General features: G+C 40.7%; 1 protein-coding gene across 7 annotated transcripts in view; it reads left to right on the forward strand.

Moving 5' to 3' along the window:
• Positions 1–26,629, forward strand: part of ATXN2 (ataxin 2) — a 94,809-nt gene that overhangs the window by 60,810 nt on the left and 7,370 nt on the right. For 3 of the 7 annotated variants that reach the window (XM_070399293.1, XM_070399294.1, XM_070399295.1), the window contains exons 15-25: positions 2,092–2,396; positions 4,154–4,217; positions 4,784–4,936; positions 5,276–5,336; positions 11,137–11,321; positions 11,654–11,786; positions 15,895–15,948; positions 21,588–21,733; positions 22,314–22,541; positions 24,705–24,873; positions 25,657–26,525. In XM_070399293.1, the coding sequence (XP_070255394.1) occupies positions 2,092–2,396; positions 4,154–4,217; positions 4,784–4,936; positions 5,276–5,336; positions 11,137–11,321; positions 11,654–11,786; positions 15,895–15,948; positions 21,588–21,733; positions 22,314–22,541; positions 24,705–24,873; positions 25,657–25,685 (1,527 nt within the window). In that variant the 3' untranslated portion in view covers positions 25,686–26,525. The other 4 variants (XM_070399299.1, XM_070399298.1, XM_070399296.1 and 1 more) reach the window with 3 other exon arrangements.

A 26,629-nucleotide genomic window follows, 5' to 3' on the forward strand; every position in this document is an offset into this window, starting at 1 on the left:
GTTCTAGCCAAGCCTTAATTGTTGTAGTTAACACTAGAGGGATTTGACCACCAGGCCGACTGGCTATAGGAATCAGCTGTATGGAGAACGTCTGCCTTCTGGGGAGGCGCTAATCCAGCCTTTGCCTGAGGCGATCGGCAAATGGCTGTGCGCAGGGTTTGGGCGGGGCGGGATCAACAGGGCGGGCGGAGGGAGCAGTTATGGCCACGCTCAGTCCCGTTCCCAGAGGCTCTGCTTCTCAGAACCCCGGCAGCCGCTGCAAACCTCGGAGAGAAAGCTGCCCTCAGGTTCCAACTAATGCCGGATAATCCCGCTTCTCCCGTTTGAGTCTGGGTCCCTAGAGACTCGCCCGGATCTGGAGCCCAGAGTCTGAGACTCACTCCCGACCGAAAACGACAACCGCGCCCTCAGCCACCAGCCCGCTTTGCGCGCGCACCTCGGTACCTTTGTATTTTCCACACTGCGCCGCCTCTGAGCCTCGATTTGCTGTTCTCTTTCCTTCTAGTTGTAGAGTCTCTCTTCAGCCAGCCTTCCTGTGGTTCTGGGTGATGTCCGTTCAGTCTTTTAGTTGTATTTTTGAAATGGTTGTTTGCGGCAGCGGTCTCCGGTGTTTACCTACGCCGCCATCTTGGTCTCTTCTGTGTCACCACTATTAAAGGCTTTTATGGACAAATGCTGGCTTAAAACTTAAATGTTTATATTTTGACTTAAGTTATTACTGAGTCCAAATAAATGTGCTATCACTTTTTCCCTCCACTCCAATGGTGATGCAGTGAAACTTGAGATGTCCTGAGATATGTAATGCCATTTACCAGACACCCAGGGCCTCAGGAGTGAGGCTTTGACACTGGTTTGCCCATCCTGGGGCTGAGGATATAGTTTGTCTCTCTCCATCCTTGCGGTCCTTCTGCCGTGCAGGTGCCTTGGGGCTGCTGCCTGTATTTGTGCTCATTTCCACCTTGACTGCTATTTGCTGCGGTTTCCTTCTCTTTCCTTGTTATTTCCTTCAGCTGTCCATTTTCTTCTGTAGAGTATGGCATCTTCAATAGTCTTCAGGAAGGAGTAGCCTTGATTTCTTCTGTTGGGCAAACAAAAACTCCATCACTTATTTCACTAATGTCCTTTTCACTTCTGTTCTTTTTGTTGGTTGGTACTTGAGTTTGTGGTTTCCTTCTTTACTTACGGGTTAGAAGATATAATGAAGTATATTAAGCAACATGTCTAGTCAGGTCTCCCTCAATCTACCTATTTCTGACTTTCCAAGCCACCACATCCCAAGGCCAGGCCCTGATCTTATTGCAGCCTCCATAATGGGGTCTCCATTTTCACTTATTCCCTCCAGTTCATTTCTACAAAGCTGCTATGCTCATCTTTATGAACCATAAATTCTGTTCAACACTGTAACCTGCTAAAAATTATTTAGGGACTTCTCAATGCCCTAAAAATGAAAAGCTAGAGTCCTTAACATAGCTCTCAAGTGCCTTTATCTTCCATTTCCTCTTGAGTGAAATTGTTATTGCTTGACTCACTCATGCAAAGGCACCCACTCTTGCTCCAGCCACAGGGCTCTCAGTTTCACAGTGGGCCGTCTTCTCCCATGCCCTGAATTTTCAAGCATGTTGTTTCTTTTGCATAGACCATTCCCTTCGGTAAACTTCCCTCCTTCCCCAAACATTTTTCACACTCTGGACTAGATATCACTTCTATTGAGAAGCCTCCTCTTTCCATAAGTTGCTTTTACCTGTGGGATCCAATAGAATTTACCACATTTTGTGAGTGTCTGATCTCACCCAGATAAGAAAACCTATTTAATATTTTCTATACCCACCAGGCACAATTTCTGACACACGGTAGGCAATCAGTAAATATTTAACTTTTGAGGTTAGGACATTTGAGTGCGTAGATGACTGTGGTTGTGGTGTATAGATATTTTGTTACTGTCTTATAATAAAGACATTGCTCTTAAAGTATGAAAAAGCCTTATTCAATTTATTTCATGCTTACAAATGATGTTAGTGTATTTGTGTTATGGAGAAAATTGATTACTAGAGTTACTTAAAGTATTTAAGTATAATTATTTCCTTTATTTAGTTACAGCCAAGTTCTACTTCTGAATCTGTGGATCAACTGCTAAACAAAAATAGAGAGGGAGAAAAATCAAGAGATTTGATCAAAGACAAAATTGAACCAAATGCTAAGGATTCTTTCATTGAAAATAACAGCAGCAACTGCACCAGTGGCAGCAGCAAGCCGAGCAGCCCCAGCATTTCTCCCTCGGTCCTCAGTCACACGGAGCACAGGAGGGGTCCCGAGGTCACCTCCCAAGGAGTCCAGACGTCCAGCCCAGGATGTAAACAAGAGAAAGATGATAAAGAGGAGAAAAAAGACGCAGCTGAGTAAGTAAATGTGGCATTTAGCATATCCTGTTACTTAACTTTTTCTTAAGGTGTTCAGAGCTTTCCAACTCAAGAATTTATCTGGACTTTTAGACTGTTTCATACGTAGCTCTCAGATTACAAACAACTTGTCCAAACAAATGACATCTTACGTAAGTAAATTAGGTCATTGTATCCTGGACTCTTCTTCCCCATTTTTGCATCTCTTGGCAAAACAAAACAAAAAAACCCTAGGCATAAATTAAGAATGCCTTTTCTGTAAATGTACAGGGAGTTGAAAACTACTGACTTTTGGACCTTTATCCCCTTGATGCTAGTTCATAGCCACCTCCTGGTTGTGTTGCCAGGAGTAAGAACTGCCTTTGCCTGCGGGAGAGAGAAGTGTCTGGTGCCCCTACTCAGTTCACATTGTCCATCAGAAACAGTGTTTTAGTTAATGGTTAGATTTGTTAAGGTTGACTTAATTTTGCACATCTAATATTTGTACTATCAATTAAATGGACTTCTATAGGCTAGCCTCAGAACCTAACTTAAGCACCATTGATTTATTTGTTCTGGGCTCCATATAACCCAGTTACAGCTGAACTTTTGGAATGCAGCTTGTTGATAAATTGGAGAGTGCTTATTCTTGATTTGAGGCAGAAAATTTTTTATACTTTTCCTCAAGGTTTGTCATGTGGGAAACACTTTGTCACATAAAAAAATAGTGCATGCTAGGGAATTGATATGTTAAGGATTGAATTTCAGGATATTTTATAAGGGCTACTGCTGTCTTCAGTTAAAGTATTTATTGATTGCTTTTGAGAGAGACATTATATATTATACTTTTTTTTTTTTAATATATCTTATTGATTTTTTTTACAGAGAGGAAGGGAGAGGGATAGAGAGTTAGAAACATCGATGAGAGAGAAGCATCGATCAGCTGCCTCTTGCACACCCCCTACTGGGGATGTGCCTGCAACCAAGGTACATGCCCTTGACCGGAATCGAACCCGGGACTCTTCAGTCCCCAGGCCGACGCTCTATCCAGTGAGCCAAACCGGCCAGGGCTATTATAATTTTTTAAAAACTTGTCCTTTTTTGGGCAGTCTCTACCAGATTAAGGAGTGGTAAATGTGTGTGTGTTTCATTTTTTAATATTTTAATTTTATTTTAACCCTCATCAGAGGATATGTTTCTACTGATTTTTAGAGAGAGAGAGACAGAAACATCAATGTGAGAAACATCAATCGGTTGCCTCCTGTACACATCCCAGCTGGGGATCAAACCTAGGTATGTGCCCTGACCAGGAACTGTACCCACAGCCTTTTGGTATACAAAACAATGCTCCAACCAGCTGAGCAACCCAGCCGGGGCTGTGTGTGTGTGTGTGTTTAATATATTTTTATTTCAGAGGAAGAGAGAGAGAGAAACAGCAAAGATGAGAGAGAATCATTGATTGGCTGCCTCCTGCATGCCCCACACTGGGGGTTGAGCCTGCAACCCGGGCCTGTGCCTTGACCGGGAATCGACCTCCTGGTTCAGAGGTCCACACTCAACCGCTGAGACATGCTGGCCAGGCATTGTGTGTGTGTGTGTGTGTGTGTGTGTGTGTGTGTGTGTGTGTTTTAATGAAGTGGATTGATGATCTTCTAGTGAGAATTGTTTAAATGTAATATGTGTTTAGCAATTTTTAAAAAACTGTCAGGTATAAGAGACTTTAGAGATACAAGTTCCATGCAGATTTCACTGGCATTTACATATTTGTTCTGGTTTAGGCAAGTGAGGAAATCAACATTGAATCCCAATGCAAAGGAATTCAACCCTCGTTCTTTTTCTCAGGTAAATTTATTTCCTCTTTGAAATCATTTATCTCTTAAAAAAATAAATTTTTTCTTATTAGTAATATTTATTTTTTCATACCTGCCGTCTAAGTTCAATTACAGTATGCTAAAACAACTTTGGTTTATGTTCCCTTTTCTTATGGTCATTATGTATGTGTTTGAGCCAGAGGAAAAAGATCCTTGTTTTGTCATTAGTTAGACACTGTCTGGGCTTTTTGACTCAGAATTTGAAGATGGTTGGCTAGCTACACCGTTGTGATCATTCTGCTGACTTTATAAGAAAATAGATTTATTTTTTAAATGTTGTAAAACTTCAGTTTCTTTTAAAAGTCACTGCCACTGTTTTTTAATAGTATTATTGAATAATTGGTGAAGTTTTACTTTAACTTATCAAGGTATTTTTCTTTTATTTGAAGTGTGTGAAGTTTATTTTCTATAAGTATTTTCATTAAAAGGGACTAATTAAAAATGAGTAAAACTTAGAAAGATGGAGAAAATCAGTCTTCCGGTTGCAATAATAATGAGCTTTTCATCTTAAGAGAGTCGATTTTTGTTTTTTTGCAGCCAAAGCCTTCTACCACCCCAACTTCGCCTCGTCCTCAAGCACAACCTAGCCCGTCCATGGTGGGTCATCAGCAGCCAACTCCAGTTTATACTCAGCCTGTTTGTTTTGCACCAAATATGATGTATCCAGTCCCAGTGAGCCCAGGCGTGCAAGTAAGTCATAGAACTTGATGTTCACTTACTCTCCTTGGTTATTTGTAGTTGACAGCTGGTGACTTGAAGCAGCGGTGGCATAACAGAAGTATTTGAAAAGGGGGAGACGCGCAGTGGTGTCGTGTGTTGTTAGTGTGAGGAGCTAAGTCTGAGAATGTTCCTGGTGAGGAAGATGATTTAGATTTACCGTAGTTTGGGGTTTGTGAGTGTAATTTTTTTTTTAATGACTCAGAATTAGGAAACCTCAGGCCTAGCTCTCTAGCAATATACAGTTGAGAGAATGGTAACATGTGTTATTATCTTGAGAGCCTAATTTTCCTTTTTTTTTTAATCCCTCAGCCTTTATACCCTATACCTATGACGCCCATGCCAGTGAATCAAGCCAAGACATATAGAGCAGGTAAAGGTGAGAATAATCCTGCCTGTGTTTGCTTGTAGTCTGCATGATGCATGTATTAAGTAACTCAGTTTATAATGAAGAAATACTTGTGGTTCAGCTTTGACTTTTGATGATCAGCATTGCATAAGGTATTCAGATGCGTTATTTACTAACAATACGGAGGAGAAATATTTATCAGTTGTGATTATTCAGGTTCTTCAAAAAAAATAACTGACTTTTGCAGTTTTCAATGTTAAATTTAAAAAGAGTGTTTGCTAAATTAATTTACCAAGGTTCCTGACATTTTTATTTTATACCAACATATAATTTCCCCCCAGAATCCAGAATTTCTTTTAAAGCACTGGGCAGCTCATTTTAGAAACCATCAAAATCCCACTAGAAGGGTGTTTCCTCATTTTTAAAATGAGTGTTTTGCTTCTTAGACAGAGGCAAAGGGGGTGGTGGGTGGAGGTAGAAGAGGATAAAGGGGGGATAAATGGAGATGGATGGAGACTTGGGGTGGTGAACACACAATATAATATGCAGATGATGTGTTATAGAACTGTACCCCCCAAATCTATATAATTTTATTAGCCAATGTCACCCCAATAAATTCAATATGAAATTTAAAATGTTTTATATATATATATATATATATGTGTGTGTGTGTGTGTGTGAATATATATATATATATATATATGTGTGTGTGTGTGTGTGTGTGTGTATATGTATATATAATATGCTTGTGTGATTAAAGAGCCTTCATAGAAGAAAACATTTATCTATTAACGCTGAAAAATGCCTGGAGGGCCTCCTTTTTTGAGGAGGTAATTGAGGATAATTAATAGCTATAATTTTACTGAGAAACAATAGAAAATTTAGTGATTTGTATAAAAGAGACATATCTCAATGCCTCCCACCATGTTTTTTTTTTTTTTTTTTAAACCTTTTTTTTTTAAAATATTTTATTGATTTTTTTTTTTTATAGAGAAGAAGGGAGAGGGATAGAGAGCTAGAAACATCGATGAGAGAGATCGATCAGCTGCCTCCTGCACCCCCCCCCCACTGGGGATGTGCCCGCAACCAAGGTACATGCCCTTGACCGGAATCGAACCTGGGACCCTTCAGTCTGCAGGCCGACGCTCTATCCACTGAGCCAAACCGGTTCGGCCCTCCCACCATGTTTTAACTCTCATGACATAAAAATTTCATGTCTTACATTAATAAGCTTTCCTCAGTATTTGAAGTAATTGTACTTTTGTGGATGCTGATAATTTAAACTTTTAATGGTTTTTGTTTGTTTTTACACATATGATATCCTTTATCTTTGCTTCAAAACACTGGATCCTGTTGAAGTTTTACCTAGTTATAGGATTAAACTTATGCTGAGGGCCTGAAAATTTTAGGGAAGAAAAGTGTTTTTTAGTGCCATTTTGAATGAGGTTAATTTTAAGATGTTCATATATTGCCACCTGGTGTTGCTATTTTAATGATTATTAAAGCAATGAAATGGGAATGTTTTTATGTTAAAACATAAAGGATTATTGGAGTGGAAGCCAGCACTACAGTGCAGCACTCTGGTGGGAGAGGTGCGCTTAATTCTGGAGGCCCTATAATAGCGGAGAAATTATATATGCCGAGGGCACTAATAAGATAGAACAGGCACTGCAAAGAGCATCAGCGGTAAACAGGTACTGTGCTAAGAAGATAGGGGATGACTAGATACTGGCTTTGTCCATCATTCAGATTCTACTATTAAGATTTTGTGCCCTGGTCGGTTTGGCACAGTGGATAGAGCGTTGGCCTGCGAACTGAAAGGTCCCAGGTTTGATTCCGGTCAAGGGCACATGCCCGGGTTGTGGGCTTGATCCCCAGTGGGGGACTTGCAGGAGACTGCCGATCCATGATTCTCTCTCATTGTGGATGTTCCTATCTCTCTGTCCTTCCTTCCTTCCTCTCTGAAATCAATAAAAAATATATATATTAAAAAAAAAAAGATTTTGTTATATTTACTTGAGCTGTGCTTTGTATCTTTGCATATTTAACACAAAGCGCAGACATCATGCCATTTCATTCATACTTAGTGTCTGTCTGCTTCAAGTATGGAAATCTTTTTTAGATATTTTAAGGTAGCTCAACTGATTAAGGGGTCAGGTAGTGTTAGCCTGATTCTCTCCTCCCCAATTGTAAAGTTTTCTATTAATTTTTCATCCAGTTCATTAATGATTGACGCTTAACATCATTTTTTAAAAATTAGGGGTGTGGATCTCAAATTTTCTTGTGCATCAGAATCACTGGAGTATTAGTTTAAAACACAAATTACTTGGCCCTTTCCCCAGAGTTTCCAGTTTAGTCTGTTTGGGGCATAGCCTGAGAATTTGCATTTCTCGTGCAATTTATAAAACCATTTTCCAGGTGAGGCTGCTGATCTGGGACTGCTATACTCTGAAAACCACTATAATTAGGAGTTTGAAAATGGTGTAGTCTTACATTTCTTCTCCATTTATTAGCTAGAATCATTTTGTGAGGGACTCTTCTTTTCAACAAAGGCTATTTGATTATCCTGAAGAGTTTGTACAGAAAAGTTAGGGTAAATGCTTACAATTAAGTGCTGAAAATGGGCCTAAGTGCCAGTTTTCAGTGGTGAGTTGGTGCCCTTGTTACTTTCAGTAGTGTCCAGTGAAAATGTTTTTGGGGTGGGTTGGTTTGTTTGCTTAAGGATGGATGGAGCTCTCATCTCCCAACCCTGTTTTATTCTTATTTTTAAAAAATTATGAATGCTGCATAGGTTTTCATATACTTTTGTGTATTCATTGTGTTTGAGTCAGTTGATTATCCTTCTTACTGCTCCCATTGGTTGTCCTTTGACAAATGGCAATCCCTTCACATTGGCTCCCAGGTCCTTTTAGTGCTCATCTTTTTCTTTTTCTTTTTCTTTTTTTAAAATATATATATATTTTTAATTTCAGAGAAAGGGAGAGGGAGATAGAAACATCAATGATGAGAGAGACTCATTGATCAGCTGTCTCCTGCACACCCCCCACGGGGGATCAAGCCAGCAAACCAGGCATGTGCCCCTGACCGGAATTGAACCCAGGACCCTTCAGTCCGCAGGCCGATGCTCTATCCACTGAGCCAAACCAGCTAGGGCTAGTGCTCATCTTCTTCTTCTTCTTTTTTTTTTAAAAATATATTTTATTGATTTTTTACAGAGAGGAAGGGAGAGAGATAGAGTCAGAAACATCAATGAGAGAGAAACATTGATCAGCTGCCTCCTGCACACCCCCCACTGGGTATATGCTCGCAACCAAGGTACATGCCCTTGACCGGAATCGAACTTGGGACCTTTCAGTCCACAGGCCAATGCTCTATCCCAGCCGTGGGCAAACTACGGCCCGCGGGCCGGATCCGGCCCGTTTGAAATGAATAAAACTAAAAAAAAAAAAAAAAAAAAAAAAAGGCCCCGTACTCTTTTATGTAATGATGTTTACTTTGAATTTATATTAGTTCACACAAACACTCCATCCATGCTTTTGTTCCGGCCCTCCGTCCAGTTTAAGAACCCATTGTGGCCCTCGAGTCAAAAAGTTTGCCCACCCCTCCTCTATCCACTGAGCCAAACCGGTTAGGGCAAGTGCTCGTCTTCTTTACAAATAGCGCTTATCTTCTTTACAAATAAAGTATCTGAGGTTAATCTTCAAATCTTAAACCCAGATCAGTATTCCTCCAAGGAACCCTGATTCATTTTGCTGGGAAATAGTATGTAGAAACTATTTTCTGGTCATTGGATATGCTTATTGCTATTGAATTATTGCTTCTGAGCCTTTTCAGTGGACAGACCTGGGGACTACCACTTTTTTTTTCTTTTAAAAAATTCAGAAACCCATATTGATATATCTCAATTCAAGTTAACTTTGCAAGGTTTTTACTCTCTGCTTGCACCTTATTCTCTTACACAAAAACTGGTAAAAATAATAACTCCATTATCTATCTTTCAACAAATTACTGCAAAGCTTAGCTGTCTAAAACAACAAACATATTATTTCATACAGTTTCTGAGGGTCAGTAATTTAGGAGTGGCATAGCCAGGTGGTTCTGCCTCTCAGTGTCTTGGGAAGCTTCAGACAAGATGTCTGAATGTTTAATTTTTAATTTTAAAAAGGATGGTAAACTTGACTAGCTTTTTAAATTTGTTTTAAAATATGAGGTTCATAATATGTATCAAAAGTAATAGTGATAACTAAGCTTAATTAGACAAACTTTCACTTGATAAAAATGATACTCGATTTTTGGGTGGCTTTTCTATTCTAAAAGATGCTTTTTTGAGCACTGGTGGGTGGCTCAGTTGGTTGGAATGTCGTCCAATACACCAAAAGGTTGTGGGTTTGATTCCCAGTCAGGGCACGTACCTAGGTTGTGGGTTCAGTCTCTGATTGGGGCAAACACAGGAGGCAGCCTGTTGATGTTTCTCCCTTACTCACACTCTCTCTCTCTCTCAAATCACTAAACATATCCTGGTGAGGATTTTTTTTAGAAAGATTCTTTTTTGATATGGGAAATCTGAGAATTAAATTCAGAAAAATATTACTGTATTGGTTTTCAAGTTTGCTCTTCTAAGTAGATAAAATGTATATAACTGGTTCTCCTAAATTTCAGCAACAATCATATTTTTAGCAAAAAAAATTCAAATATTTAAAATAAAAACCAAATTTTATCTCTAAACTAGCAGCTACTTACATTAATAGTTCTGATGACTTTATGAACATACTAAGTTAGACTTTTTGTACCTCATACCTATTGTAAGCAGTGGTTCATGATTCCTTCCCTCAAATGGCTTGTTTAACATCATAGCATAAACCCATCACAGAAAACAGTCAGTGCTGCAGTAGAACGAGAGGGAGAGGCACAGAGCTTGCAGCTGATTCCTTTAGCGGGCGCTGGGAAGGACATTATAGAGAAAATGGCATTTGAGCAGAATTCTTTTTTAAAAATATATTTCATTGATTTTTTTACAGAGAGGAAGGGAGAGGGATAGAGAGTTAGAAACATCGATGAGAAACATCGATCAGCTGCCTCCTGCACACTCCCCACTGGGGATGTGCCCGCAATCAAGGTACATGCCCTTGACCAGAATCAAACCTGGGACCCATGAGTCCACAGGCTGACGCTCTATCCACTGAGCCAAACCGGTTAGAGCTTGAGCAGAATTCTTAACTGAAGGGCCATAGGCAGATATCTGTGTGGAATAATAAAAGACATAAATTAATTTTTAAAAGGAGCTATTATTTGGAAACTTGCTACAAGATAGTGTGTGATTCTGTGTTTGGGAAAGATTAGGAAATTGTGGGAGAATTCAGTGATGGGAAATGAAGAAAGATGGAGTTAAGATTAGTGTTGGGTGTATTTTGGTTTTTTGGTGTGTGCCTGTTTTTCTTTGAATAAATCCATTGCCCTTCTCTAGCAAGTGGCATAATTTGGTGTTATAAAACGGGTTATTTGAGAAGTAGTATGAAGGAAACACTTCATAGTGTGATCAAGTTTGGAGACTCATCATAGAAGGTCTCTCTCAGGAAGTTGCTTTCAAGCTGACACCTGAAAGACAAGTCAAAATGACCAAAGCTGGGAACTGGGGGGTTGGTGTTTGAGGTTGAGGAATAGCACGTATGATGGCCAGACAACCCAGAGTAGCTTTCGTGGGCGTGGGGTGATACAACCGGCATTGGAGAGGCAAGCCGGATGGTCGTTCCTGCAGAGCCTTGTGGACCATGTGCATGTGTTTGTGCCACGCGATGCTGTTTTCTTACACTGGTATCTTCTGCAGTACCAAACATGCCCCAACAACGGCAAGACCAGCATCATCAGAGCACCATGATGCATCCCGCCTCAGCGGCAGGCCCACCAATTGTGGCCACCCCACCAGCTTATTCCACACAATACGTTGCCTATAGTCCTCAGCAGTTTCCAAATCAGCCTCTTGTTCAGCACGTGCCCCATTATCAGTCTCAGGTAAGGCTGATGGGACTCATAATTTTTGTTCATTTAAATAACTTCTAATTTCAACTTTTAATATGGTAGAGGGGTTTGGGTTTCCCTTTATATCTGATGCTTTTTGTTATGCTGTGGTTGATAGTTAAGGATGGGGGTGCTTTTTAATGTATATTAGAAGGTTGTTGGTCATTTTAAATATTTCAAAAGAAATAGCCAAGAAAAGTTTTAGATTTTTCAGAGTTGTTTTCAGAAACCTGGACACCGTGGGGTTAAGACATGTAACTAAAATCTGCTTGAGCGAGTCTGTTTGGTATTTGAATGTGTGCTGTTTATTTTGTCTTTGAACGCAGCATCCTCATGTCTACAGTCCTGTAATACAGGGCAGTGCCAGGATGATGGCCCCAGCGGCCCATGCCCAGCCGGGCCTCGTGTCTTCCTCAGCTGCTCAGTACGGGGCTCACGAGCAGACACATGCGATGTATGGTAGGAAGCACTTTGTTTGTCTTTTTCAATGTGTGACTATTCTTAATGTGTTTTAAAGCTTTGAAAAGTTACTCTGTTTAAGAATAACTTGGCCTTTTAATGACATTGAGGGTAAAGAATCTAAAGAAAAGATGGACCCATTTTTATCTCTTACCAGCTTTAAGCCTTGGCCAATTGTTTCTACTTCTGTTCCTGAAATTCCTCTGTTTAAATGTCTCTCCTTTAACTAAATGTAATGATGTGTGTAACAGAAGCATCTTTTGTGGAGAGAGGTATCTTTCTTCTCTTCCTCATCAGTATTATCATTTGATGTGCCCTGCGCAAGGCATGCGAGGAAGTTCTACCAAAGTGGAAGCCGTGGCCAGCACTTCACCTCTTCCTCGGGGGTCACTGGCTTTACATATTTCTATTGCTTTTTGTTATAACGCTACTAGAGGCCCGGAACACAAAATTTGTGTTGGGGGGGGGGTCCCTCAGCCCCACCTGACCTGTGCCCTCTCGCAGTCCGGGAGCCCTTGGGGGATGTCTGACTGATGGCTCAGGCCCACTCCCCATGGGGAACAACAGTCGGACATCCTTAGTGCTGTCACGGAGGCAGGATAGGCTCCTGCCACTGCCGCTGCGCTCACCAGCCGTGAACCCAGCTTCTGGCTGAGTGGCACTTCCCCTGGGGGAGTGCACTGACCACCAGGGGACAGCTCCTGTATTGAGTGTCTGCCCCCTGGTGGTCAGTGCATGTCATAGCGACCAGTCCTTTGGCCGTTTGGTTGATTTGCATATTAGTCTTTTATTATATAGTGTTTATTTATTATATTGTGTTTCTGCATCATGCTGTATTTTAAGTGGTCAAAATTGTATAGTATTAGGTCTGCTTTAGACATTTACACTTCAAGTGTAATCAATTTAAAAAATGGTAAAATGAAAAATTAAATATATATAAGAATAATTAATAATAAGCAAAAATTACTGTCTTAGTTTTATTGCCAGAGAACTTTGTACAGGTTAATTTAGCAGCTATCTAAAGTTCTAAAATAATACGGTTTTCAGTGTTGAGATTTAAAACAGATTTCCACTTATATCTTTTTTTTTTTTAATATATTTTATTGATTTTTACAGAGAGGAAGGGAGAGGGATAGAGAGCTAAGAACATCGATGAGAGAGAAACATCGATCAGCTGCCTCCTGCATTCTCCCCACTGGGGAGTGCCCGCAACCAAGATACATGCCCTTGACTGGAATCGAACCTGGGACCCTTGAGTCCGCAGGCTGACGCTCTATCCACTGAGCCAAACCGGCTAGGGCTCCACTTATATCTTATGTAATATAAAATTAATGGGTGTTCCTATATTTATGTTTTTAAAATGCATCTTAAGTACCAGCCTTATTAAGAAGTAGGTTTTGTTTTTTGCACTTTTCTGAGGTTTTGGCATTTCCGTTTTTTGGAGTGTGAGGAGAGAGATGTAAGTTTCTGCATACAATTGAAAAGAATTCCACTGAGAATGAAATTACAATTACATGTAACTACATGGACATTTCATTTTTTAAACCTCTTTCAACTCTTTGAATGACTAGGAATGTAAAGATTTTCATGTTTCTAACTTTAGGTAACAGTTGATAACATTTAGAGGTTAATAGGCATCCTTCTTGTCACCCGGAACTCAGCACCGTGCCTCTGTCCTGGAGGGGCTCCTGTCGCACAGTTGAGACTCCACGTGGTTAAAGGCACTGTTGTTACCAATGAGAAGTCGATTTTACTTTTCTACATTATCACTTAGAGCTTTAAGTAAAAGCGATGTAATTGCTACATTTCCTTCAAGAAGCCCACCCATAATTTAATTGAGAAATAAACTGACAGGCTGATTTCACTTATGATTTTGGTTATGATCTCCTGTCATTGGCTTGTCTTCAGTTGTCTTAACCAGGACTAAGTATGTACGGAAAGGCCCCATTGATTCCTGCACTGGCTTTTATGCAATTTGTACATATTTCAACTCTTCTCCACTTTGTTAAAGGCATAGGTGAAAAGTTTGTTATGATTATTTTATGTTTCTGCTGAATACATTAGGATTTAACAAGTGGAAAAACATTTCTTTCCTTCCATTTTCTTGCATCCTCCTCTTGGAATAAGATCTGAAACTTTTGAGCTAAAATTTCCATTGCTTTTAGGTAATAGCTATTTGTGCACCCATGATTTTGAGACTTTGTAGCAATACTGTGATATTGTGCAGGATCTTTCTCCTCAATGCCAACATCTGGCTTTGACTTTTGGATGGATATTCATTGGTTGGAACCAACTTCATTGGTTTAAAACAGCCTGTACAATAAATACTGTTATTTGAGGCACTAGTGGTTTTTATGCTTCCCCAGAACATTTTCATTTGAAAAGCACTTGACCTTGGACCCTGAAGTCCATTCAAGTTTGGGTAAATAGGAAGTATTGCAAACAAAACAAATCACTAGACTTAATGTACTAGTCATCAGAGCCAGTTCTTTAGTTCCAGGAGAAAGTTGCTCAACCAGATCTGAACTGCTCTCCTACATTTTACCCAGGTTGTATTACATTGATGTCTGTTGATGAGGGCTGGCTAGGGGCAAGGCTGTGAACTTGGTATGATTGTTACTGGTTAATTGAGGTTTTCTTAGATACTTCATACCTTAAAAAAGAACACTAGGGAATTATTTTGTTCTTTGCTGTCATAAACCATAATATTAATCTGCTAAAACAAGTTTATTATTAATTCTTCAGTCATTTAGATATTCTAAATCCTAATTATGCCAAATACAGACAAATTTAAGTGTTATTTTAAACTAAGACAAAACTCTTACATAGAAATATAATTGTGTACTCATATCCCTCGAGTACAATATTTATATATTGTATTCCCAGATGAACCAAATATTTTGAGTATGTATTAAGTTTGTTTTTAAGCGACATCCTACCTAGATTTTTAAAAGTTTTTATGTAAACAAAAGAATATGTACCCAGATGTTAGTGACAATTATGTCACCTTTTGATCATTCATTAATTGGTCATAGGCAAAGGCTTAGAGAATAGAATGAGAGACTGATTATTGTTTTTAAATTTTTGGTATATTTAATATAAATATGCTAACAAATTACTGAATAGTTAATTATTAGGATATATGTATATGTATATGTATATATTCTAAGTAATTGTTGACCTTGTTCTCTTTGTAGCTATCTTAAAAAGGACTTTGATCACAAACTTCATCTCTTTGATCTTAAACTAACTTTTATCCTTGCCTCTGCCCCCTCCCTCCTAAGAAGTTACTTTTTGTTTCCTTAACATCTAGTTTTCTAATTCATCTCCTTTGTTTTATGGCAGTGTTTTATTTACCTTTCAGAAATAGTTCTGAGACTTTCTCTACAGGAAGAGTTAGATCCAGAATCCTTTTTTTGGTTTGTTTTTGGTAATTTAATGCAGATATATTGGAAAATATAGTAGGCAAAAAGATTTAAAATGCATCTATTGTCCTTCCACCTGACAACACCTGTTAACATTTTGGTGCATATCCTTTCAGCCGTATTTAAACACACACACACACACACACACACACACACACACACACACACGCGCGCGCGCGCGCACACACACACGCACACACACCTCTATGTAGTCATTGTAATAAGAAATGATATACTCATGTTTAATATTACTGTTATGTTTCTAAAATTTGGATCCAGTTTCAGATGCCTAAAAACATCTTACTTCTGTTAATAATGACTTACAGAATTGTTTATCTTTTGAATTAAACTTGTGTAATTTTTATTTTGGTACATTTTTGATATCAAGGTTATTCAGTGGAATGCCATGTTGGTCTGTTTATTAGATAATAATGTTATTCCTTTTATTTAAGCAAGTCAGCCTGCAGAATTTGACATCCCAGTACAGAAGAAAAGTGTCTTTTTGTTCAGCCTTCTCTTATTTAATTTTGTAGCAATGTTTAAAGTGCTTGCCATCTCTTGTAAAATAAGAATGAATTATGCATGAATAAAATAAGAAATTACTAAATATGTCAACCTTTCCAGAAAATTAGGAAAATGTAGACCTCAAAAGCCTAATTTACCTTTCTATTTCCCAAATTCAGCATGTCCCAAATTACCATACAACAAGGAGACAAGCCCTTCTTTCTACTTTGCCAGTGAGTTGGGTTTTTTATACTAATTTTAATTAAACAGTAAAACACTTTTTAAAGAATACACGTTAAGGGAGTAGAATTGTTGAACAATATTTTCCTTGTGCCAGACAAAATTATTAAAGATATGTGTACCTGTAAATAATTCAGAGTTTTAAAAAAGAAATACAACCCAGCTCAAGAAAGCTGGGTTAAAAAATTCAGTTGTTTCAGAAATTGATTTTTGCATACCAAGCAAACATGTGACTGTTTTGGAAATGCCTAATATTTTCCTTGTGTGAAAAACTTTTCCTGAATCACTTTTTTTTTATCCAAGCCACAAACTTAGTATTAATAACAAGAACAACCACAGCTTTAAAACGTTAGTTTTTCTAATATTCTGGTAAGAAACTTATTCTTACAAGGATTTTGAATTGAATAGGATCGAAAAACTAGGGGGAAACATTCCTGTCTTTTTAATCTTTGCATGACTGAAGGTTTAAAGTATTTGTAGCTTAAGCAGGAAAGCATGACCTAGCAGAGATTATCTTTGGCAACACTAGCCCCCTCACCTCCAGTGAAAAGGTAAATGATTGCTCCTGAAGGGAGAAAGTCTGGACAGAGCTTTCTTTTGGAAATGAACTTGGAAGGTGTGTTTTCTCTATTTGTAGGGCGATTTTTCAATAAAGCTAGTCATGGACTTTTGGTTTTGAATCGAATGGTACTAACTTGCAGAAATCCTTTAAGATTTTATGCCAGTAATGTGTCACTTTAGGTGAAATATATATTCTAGGAAACATTAAAATTTTACTTTAGGGACTAAATTTTGAATTATTTTAGAATGACTCAATGTCTGAATCTACTAAGTGCCAGATTTTAAAAAGCATTTAGAAAACATTTGACTTAACATTTTCATTAATTGTGCCATGACTTGGTATCCAAAAATAAGTGTATAAGTATTATTTATGTGGTGCTAGGAAATGTTAACAAATTTAATCCTTTAATAGATGCTCTTTAAAAAGGAGTCTTGCTGTATATATACTATTAAAGGGAAACTGTATGTAATATAGTTATGTAAAAGACAGTGTCAGTAATTTTATTATGTACTCAGTTTGAGGTCTCAAATGTAGTTATCCTCACCATCTTACTGTCTCTGTTAGTTTTGGAGTCCATTTCCTGGTAAGTGGCTAAAAGGTCCTTAATCATCACACCTGAGCATTAACTGCCTCAGCACAGCTTCTCTTAAAAAGGAGTGTCAGTCTTTTTAAAAGAAACTAACGGTGAGGCTGCTATTTGTCATTTAATTTGCTGCCATTTGGTCATGGTTTTGGTCTAGTTGACTTTTACTCCCCTTTTAAAGAGTTTTCAACTTTCCTTCACTTCCTTTTTTTCTAAATTTAACATCAAATTTAAAAGTTGGAAGATTTTGTTTTGCTTTGTTTAGTTTTTAAAGTTTTGCAGTGCTGGTGATCTCTCATGACTTGTGCATCCAAGGTCAAAATGAAAACACCTACTTGCAAATTACACACACAGGACTGAATTGGCTTCAGTAAGATCATGGCTTAGGAAACTATTTTTGGAATGTGGTTAGTGCTGGGAGGATTTGAAAAATCATGTCTTTATAGTTTTGAACATTTGTATCAAGGAACACAGCAAGTAGTAAACTTCTGGACCAGGTCTGGCCAAAAAAAGGGATACTTCTTTGGTTTGCTTGACCTAATTCAGGTTTCATGAAGGCAACTTAAGTTTTATAAATAGAAGTGTTTAACTGATGAATAACTAAATCAAGCTGTTGAAGAAAATTCACTTTATTGTTAACCTGTCTGAAATCTTTAGCTAAATTAATGAGCATGTATAATTAAAGCAGTTAAATGATACACTTAGTAACCCTCAGAACTTACTGCCCTTTGCTCTCCACTTCTTTTTCTCAGATTCTGTTAAATTTTTTTTCTCATTTACTCTACATTGGTTCCCTTTCTCTTGTCTCTCTTTTTTTTTTTAATACTTTTTAAAAATATATATTTTATTGATTTTTTACAGAGAGAAAGGGAGAGGGATAGAGAGTGAGAAACATCGATGAGAGAGAAACATCGATCAGCTGCCTCCTGCACACCCCCTGCTGGGGATATGCCCGCAACCCAGGTACATGCCCTTGACCGGAATCGAACCTGGGACCCTTCAGTCCGCAGGCCGACACTCTATCCACTGAGCCAAACTGGTTAGGGCTCTCTTGTCTCTTTTCTTTCCAATTATTTCCCCCCTCAGCCTTTTTTTTATCCTCACCTGAGGATATGTTCATATATTTTTTAATTGATTTGAGAGAGGGGGCGGGGAGAGAGAAACATTGATGTGAGAGAGAAACACCAATTAGTTGCCGCCAGTACATGCCTGGACCAGGGATCAAAACCAAAACAAGGGCATGTGGCCTGATCTGGGATCTAGCCCACAACATTTTGGTGGACGGGACAATGCTCCAACCAACTGAGCCACCCTTTGAGGCTTTTAATTTTCCTTCTGTCCATCTTTTTTTGGTCTCATTCTTCTGGCCTTTCAAGGAACCAAACTACAGGTTGTCCCCCAAAAATGTACACACACTTTAACAGCTGATAGCTCAATTTTGAAAATGAAATGTATTTTAACAAGGACTGCTTCATAATTATTCAAAGTGTGTATCCATTTTTGGGAGGGACACCCTATATATTTTTGTTGTTATTTGTATTGAATTAATTAGCTAGCCACTCAGTTTTTGTATTTGAGGAAGAAAAGGAGTTCATGGATAAGGTACTTGCTTTATACCTTTCAAGCAAGGAGATGACCAAATGACCAAATGAAAATATTTCTAATTAAACTTTAAATTTTATTTGCAGCTTATGAACTATAGATTACATCTACTTGATTTTTCTTGTATACATTCTAGTTTACCGGTGTTTAGGGTAGGAAAATAAAACATTTTTATTTTAAAAAATGTTTTTATTGATTTCAGAGAGGGAGAGATAAAAACACGAAGGATGAGAGAGAATCAGTGATCGGCTGCCTCCTTCACGCCCCACACAGGATTGAGCCCCTGCCCCAGGCATGTGCCCTGACCGTGAATTCGATTCGTGACTTTCTGGTTCATAGGTTGATGCTCAACCACTGAGCCACACCGGCCAGTCAGGATGGGTTGTGTTGTTTTTTTTTTTAAAGCAAAAACCTATGTGGGTGTACGCAGATTAGTTGAAGTATAGTACTATGAAGGCAGATGAGATATAGATTTGATTACTTTATAGGCTTTAAATAATTGGTAAACTATCACAGAGATGCCCTTTAAAAATGTATAGTAAAATATATTTTATCTTTAATTTTCTTCAAATAATTTCAAGATTTTTAACATTTTTCTAATTGATGAATAATAATTATCAGACTTTATGGGCACAGTCTCTTTGTAATGGTCATGCTAGAGTTTGTGTTTTTATTGTTACTTTTAATTTTCTTAATACATTGGTTATAAGATAGTTAAAAGTAAAATTTAAAACTTTTTAGTACAAAAATTTCTTGAACAAATAAAATTTATAAAAATAGGAACTCTGAGATTCTGTACTCTATGAGATCTCATGAATAGAATTTGGGATTAGGGATTGCTTTTCCCCAGACAGCCTTGGTATTGCTGCAAATGAAACATTTGAGAAGCTTGGAGGCAGGGAGTGTGAGTGACTAGACGTCGCTGTCCAATAGAACGTCCTGTGGTGATGGCGTAGTGCTGTCTCACCAGCCGCTTGCTGCATGTGGCTGTTTTAGTCATTTAAAAATAAATTTGAGAGGCGGTTGGAGGGTATGGAGGAAAAGGGACATCTGTAATACTTTCAACAATAAAATAAAGATAAATTAAAAATAAAATGAATACATTTGAAAAATAAGTAATATTTTTACAAGAACAAAGATTAGAAATTTATGTCAAATCTTTTAGTCCAAGTCCGTGCCTAGATAATTTGAGGGGATCTGAAAGTCAGCTTACTGAGTGTGCTGGTGAAGACTGGCCTGTAATAAGCCCGTCAGTGAGGAGAAAGACTACTTTCATAGACTTTCGAAGTAGGAAAGCAGTTAGCACATTATTTTTCCTGGATCCCAGAAAACAGTCACTGACTCTTCTTAAAGAAACCACCCAGAGAAATATGATATTATATGTCAGCTATACTTAAATTTAAAAAAAAAAAAGTCTGTTAAAAAGAGGAACAAAATATACCCAGAAAATGTTACCACGGTTTTCCTTGTTAATATGTTTCAATGTACGGTAACTCTTACAAGTTAGGGAAATTTCCCAATCTACAAACAAAAGTGTTTTCTGTGTTTAATCTTCTCTGGCACACCCCCTGCCCCCCGTGTGTTGGCAGTTGGATGCACAGGTGGTCCTAGCACTAGCTCTTTGCCTTGCCCTTGCCTCTTTTAAAAGATACATACACAGTTGGAGAGAGGACCAGTTGGGCTGGAATGTTGGTGGCCCTTGGCCCTACAAGGGCAAGCATTCCAGAATTGCTTTGTGTGTCTAATCCTCTGCATAACATTGACGTGGGACTCACCCAGAGGTATTTATCCTGGTGACCCTCACAGCCTTGCCCGTTAGAATGCTGGAGTTAGGGTGCCTGATCCCAAAGCAGTGCTTGCTTCAGCCCCCTATCTGTCTGTGTATGTTTGGGCTTGGCTTCTCAGGGATCTTAGGAGGTATTTGCGAGAAGGCTGGGAGCCACAGGTTGCTAGAACGCTGTCCTCTGCTCATTGACACGTCATGATTTGTGTTTGTATCAGTTTGCTGTTGATAGTCACAAAGCAATTAACCCATCTTACTGTGCTTTTGATTCTCAAATTGCTCTTTTAGAAAGAGGTGAATAGATGCATCTATACCTAATCTCCCTGTTTTATACCAAGATATGGTTCATGCTAAGATTCACAAAGAACTGGCTTTGAGTTCTTATCTTTAATGAACATGTTTTTACTTAAGTTGGCTCATCATGTTTCCTCTGAAGTTACTCTGACTAGTAACATTCTTTCTAAAGGCGGAGGTGCTTTGAAGAGACTCCATTTTCTACATAGTTTAGGTACTTCTGTACTGGATTCTTATCAAGCAAGATGAGAGATTGCTGAACAGGGAGGGCCCAGGTGGCTTCTGTGAACAACTGAGAATTGTGGACATTGGCCCTAAAGATAGAGCCTTGTCTTTGCTACATTCCTTATCCAGCCCCTCATTCCCAGTCTGTGCCCATGGGACACTGCTGCAGCTCCAGGGCAGTAGCATGGTGAGGTTAGCCAGATGATGGCCTTGAGCTAAAGTGCGTGTTCGCGTGCGTGTGTGTGTGTGTGTGTGTGTGTGTGTGTGTGTGTTGCGGGGGGGGGGGGGCGGGGAATATTGTTTGAATTGTTTCTGCCTTTGTTAAGTTACCTTTTCAGGAAAACCAGTAATTGTTTTAAGAATAAATTTAAACTATATAATGTGTACAGTTGTGTTACCAGAAATAAAATGTTAATCTGATTGTTAAGCAATAACTTCATACTTAATTATTCATGATAGTTGATGGTTAAATGAAGTCAAATGTAGAGATTGGTAACAACATAAGTTAGGCCTTGAGCATCAAGAAAGCTCATTTGGCGAGGCATAAGGAGCAGTTGTACACACTCCTTTTTTTTCACTTCAGTTTCCACTGGCTCCCTTGCTCAGCAGTATGCGCACCCTAATGCTACCCTGCACCCACATACTCCACATCCTCAGCCTTCAGCCACCCCCACTGGACAGCAGCAAAGCCAACATGGTGGAAGTCACCCTGCACCCAGCCCCGTCCAGGTGAGGAGAGACCCAGAGGTCTCCGTGGCGTTGTTTCCTCTTCTGTGCTAAGTGTTTCTTCCGTGCCAGGATTGGGGCCTGGGACTGCGTGATCAGAACACCCAGCAGCCCAGCGCTGCCAGTGTGCACTCTGCAGACCATGCCCCTGGGGCTGGTTTTAAGTCACATTAAGAGAGATAATAAGAATAAACATCAATATTTAAAAATCTAATTTAACATAGAGTAAGGAATTTGCTTGGGACTTTTTTTTTAATTCCCACTGTTTATATGATGAGTTTTCTTGTTTCTTTAGTCACGTTTGTTAACGGAGGTGGTTGGGTATTTCTGACATCTGTCGGCTCCGTGGGCAGTGGTCTTGCTTCACCTCGGCCACGCTGAGATGGGGCTTATCCCAGAAAGGAGGTCTCTGAATGGGTCCCACCCTCTCTTAGCTCCCTGCTGTTCTGTGCTTGCCATTCCCGCCCCCTAGATGCGCCAGGTAGAGCCCATTTTCATGCACAAGGCTCAGCTTTTGTGCGGCCCTTAACTGTTTTTCATGAGAAGGTGGTTTGCTTAGTTAATTCTTTCTGTCACTTTGCAGCACCATCAGCACCAAGCCGCCCAGGCTCTCCACCTGGCGGGTCCGCAGCAGCAGTCAGCCATTTACCACGCGGGGCTCGCACCAACCCCGCCGTCCATGACACCTGCTTCCAACACGCAGTCACCACAGAACAGTTTCCCAGCAGCACAGCAGACAGTCTTCACAATCCACCCTTCTCATGTCCAGCCGGCGTACACCAACCCGCCCCACATGGCCCACGTACCTCAGGTAAATCAGCTTTAGCCAACTTTCTGTGAAGACCAAGTAGAATAGGAAGGTTATCAGATAAGCAGCCAAGAGCCGGATGCTCTCCAGGCTAGGAAACCCTGTGTGATTTGCCTGTCTCCCTTCTCCCGCTCAAATACACGTGATCTGGCCCTAAATGGATGTTTGTGTGGTTTTGTAATGGGGTCAGTGAAGTTGCTGATTGGTCAGTCCTTTAACGTTTTCCAGCTGAGACCGAGACCATATAAATATCTTTGACTCTGGAATGCAACCCGGTCCTCCTTCCCTTCCTGTGTCTGCTTTCTGTGTTTAAATAGCTTCATTGAGATATATATGTATGTCTCCATACATATACTCTCTCTCACACACATACACTGTCTCTCTCTCTCTCACACACACATACACTGTCTCTCTCTCTCTCTCTCTCTCTGTCTCTCTCTCTCTCACACACACACACACACACAATGAGCTGTGTGGCAGGGAGGATGGACCTTCACAAATTCTTAACTCTCTGGCTGCCCTGGGCCTGTCCGCTTGAATGTTGGTCGCATGGATCCAGAGAAATCTCCCCCGTTCTCTCTGGCTGTCCATACATTCGTCTTGACCATGTGTTGAACTGCTTGAGCGGCTTGCCCTTGTACATCGGTGCCGTGTAACGAGAGGCTGAGAGCACCCAGGTGTTCGCATTTTTCTTAAAGAGCAGCTCTGGAAGCACGTTGGAGCTCATCTCCAGTGTACACTTTAAAGGTTGGAAGGTGCGGTTGCTGTCTCAGTGGTTGCTGTTTGCATCAGCTGCTGACAAAAGTCCGATGCTATCCAGGGCCAAGTTGGGTTGTCGTAAGGAGGAAGAGGACCTGCACTGAAGTTGGGCTCTAACACTGTCCTTGAGGCCCGCCCTGGAGCTGTGGAAGGCGAATTGGCTGTATTCGATGTCTCTTTTTGCTGCTTTCATAACAGCACTTAGGTGGGTCTGACTAGACTGCCTCACTGAGCTCCAGTTCATGTCCAAGTGCACCACTGAGGCTCTGGTGTGTGGGGCTGGAGAGGACACTCAGTGGCGCTCTCGGGTGGCCTTGTCATAGACCCACAGCTCTGGGAGTTGGCGCAGTGTGGCACTGCCGCGGATGGTTTGCTGTGGATGTGGGGCGGGATTGCTGTGGTCAGTGTGGGCCAGCGTGGTTGGTTGGCTGGATCAGGAGCTTCATGAGAGCGGGGTCCTGTAGATGTCGAGCAGAGGCTGGTGGCTAAGTAGGTGTGTGAATATAGGTTGGGGTTCCTAAAACCTCACTTGTGTGTTTTTGTGCTGAAAGAGCAAAATGGATTAACACAGGGAAGCCAGATACGCCATGGGCCCTTTTGAAAATGTAAGATAATGAAAACAGCATTTCCTTCAGGCTTATCAGGGTCTGGAATTGTGCACGGTGTCGAAAGGGCTCTTCCTGGCCCTGCCAAAACCTTCCCAACTTGACAGTGAGACCAGGTCGAGCTCGCTGTCACTCGGCACAGGGACACGGGGCTGGACGGACTGTTTCTTCCTCTCCCCATCTCACTGGCGCCATTCCCTGCAACCTCCCCTTCCTCCTCCTCCATCAGCGTCTCTTTCAGCAGAGCAGATTCTCTCCTCACTGCCCTGGCTCCTTCCCCACTGAGAGTGCTGGTGAGCAGGCAGGAAGTAGAAGGGCTGGGTGGGGGGCAAACAAGAGTAATCCATGGAACAGAATTTGACAAGTCTCCACTTATAAAGTAATAATCTGCTTTCCTATTTGAAAGGAACAGCCTTTGTAAAACTACTTCAGGTCCCTCATGGAAGCCAGATTCTCAAGCGTGATTGCTTCTCGCCTGTTACGTTGGACAGGTGGCCCTGGGGTCTGAGCTTTGTATAGAATCACGTGATCGGAAATGAAGGCTAGGACACCACAGTCCTGATTCTCCCCGTGCTCAGTGGGTGTCTGTCCCCTCAGCCTTGCAGGATCGCTCTGCTAAAGGGCGAAGCATGTCTGTAGGTCAATTGATGTCCCACTAGGGAGTGTCCCCAGAGAAAAGAAGGGGCCCTGAGGGCCCACTGTTGCCCTTTCCTGAGAGCCCCAGCCCCTGAAAGGAACACAGTTAACATGTTGTTTAAGCTGGAGATGTTGCCTGTATGCGTAAAAGAGCTCTCTGTTTCAGGCTCATGTACAGTCAGGAATGGTTCCTTCTCATCCAACTGCCCATGCGCCAATGATGCTAATGACGACACAGCCACCCGGCGGTCCCCAGGCCGCCCTCGCTCAAAGTGCACTACAGCCCATTCCAGTCTCGACAACAGCGCATTTCCCCTATATGACGCACCCTTCAGGTGAGGCGTGTGTGTGCAGGGGCCGCCGGGCACCCCAAGCATTCTGCTCGCACAGTTCGAATGGCAGGCAGAGCCAGCGCTTCAAACCCTGCATTTGAGAACTAGCAAGACCCGTCAGTGTGCACAGTAGGGACTGTGACGATCAGTCAGTGTCAGGGCCTGAGGCTCCGGGCCGAGTCTGTGTGTGTTCTGATGGTCCAGGTTTGGCTTGAGGAGCAGCGGCAGCTGTGGAGCTGATGCTGCCTAGGACTCAGTTGGCCTTCCTTGTTACGACAGGCTGGGCAGGGCAGCGGTTTCCTTCCTGAGTCCCAAGTCTGCGTGGGGGTTACCACCATGATAGTTTGATCGTAGCTCTGGAGAATACTGCTGATGAGCAGTGCTGTGTGTGGATCGGCTCTGAGTGTAGCATTCGCTCCAGCCTGCACCCTGACAGGGAGAGGCCGTGATTGTGCTAACACTTGAGACTGCCATGGCGTTCCTCTGAAAGCAGGACTGGTGCTTGGCTAATATTTGGGGAGGGGGTATGTTACAGCCTGTTTCTCTACCCCATGAGCAACAAGTCTTCTGGGAGTTTTATCTGAAGTGGTTTTACGTCTTACTGGTTTGTTCTACCCCTCTTTCCCCTCCTCCCCCTTTGGTGCAGATGGGAGGGGGAAGTGAACTAAATGTTGAGTCCTGTTCAGCTAGCACAAGGATAGTTTACAGTCATGTGCTGCAGAGACACTAGGCTGATGTGCGGTGTTGCCAGTTTTCTGTTTAAATATTCACTTTTCTTTTTTACAGTACAAGCCCACCACCAACAGCAGTTGTAAGGCTGCCCTGGAGGAACCGAAAGGCCAAATTCCCTCCTCCCTTCTACTGCTTCTACCAACTGGAAGCACAGAAAACTAGAATTTCACTTATTTTGTTTTTTAAAAATATATGTTGATTTCTTGTAACATCCAATAGGAATGCTAACAGTTCACTTGCAGTGGAAGATATTTGGACCGAGTAGAGGCATTTAGGAACTTGTGGGCTGTTCCAATTCCATATGCTGTTTCCGAGTCCCGCAAGTACCCCAGCTCTGCTTGCTCAAACTGGAAGTTATTTATTTTTTAATAACCCTCAAAAGTCATGTATACATCAGCTAGCAAAAGTAACAAGAGTGATTCTTGCTGCTATTACTGCTAAAAAAAAAAAAAAATCAAGACTTGGAACACCCTTTTACTAAACTTGACAAAGTTTCAGTAAATTCTTGCCGTCAAACTGACGGATTATTATTTATAAATCAAGTTTGATGAAGTGATCACTGTCTACAGTGGTTCAACTTTTAAGTTAAGGGAAAAACTTTTACTTTGTAGATAATATAAAATAAAAACTTAAAAAAAAATTAAAAAATAAAAAAAGTTTTAAAAACTGATATCCAGTTAGTGTGTGTTTGTATAAGCTACTAGTTAATACCAAGGCAGGAAGGCTGTATTTTCTTAATATCCTGGAAGGTTAGTTGTCAAATGATTTTTCTTCTTCACCTTTAGTTCTGGTTCAAGGTATCTCTAGGAAAAGACAAGACTGAGATATTCTCTTTGGTGGATAGAGGTCCGCTTCAGAAGGAGGAAGGCTGGCCAGAGTTGGGCAGCATTGAAACTCCACACCCTCAGCCTGATGTTGATTCTGTAAGCTTCCTTTTCAATCCTCCTGAACCCAAATGAATGTCCTTAGCCAGGGGTCCTGACTCAGACATCTGTCTGTTTTACCAGTAGGGGGCAGGAGATACTTT

The sequence above is a fragment of the Myotis yumanensis genome, unplaced genomic scaffold (genome assembly GCF_028538775.1).
Source record: "Myotis yumanensis isolate MYYU_CA2020_CCGP unplaced genomic scaffold, mMyoYum1.0.hap1 SCAF_19, whole genome shotgun sequence".
NCBI lineage: Eukaryota > Metazoa > Chordata > Mammalia > Chiroptera > Vespertilionidae > Myotis > Myotis yumanensis.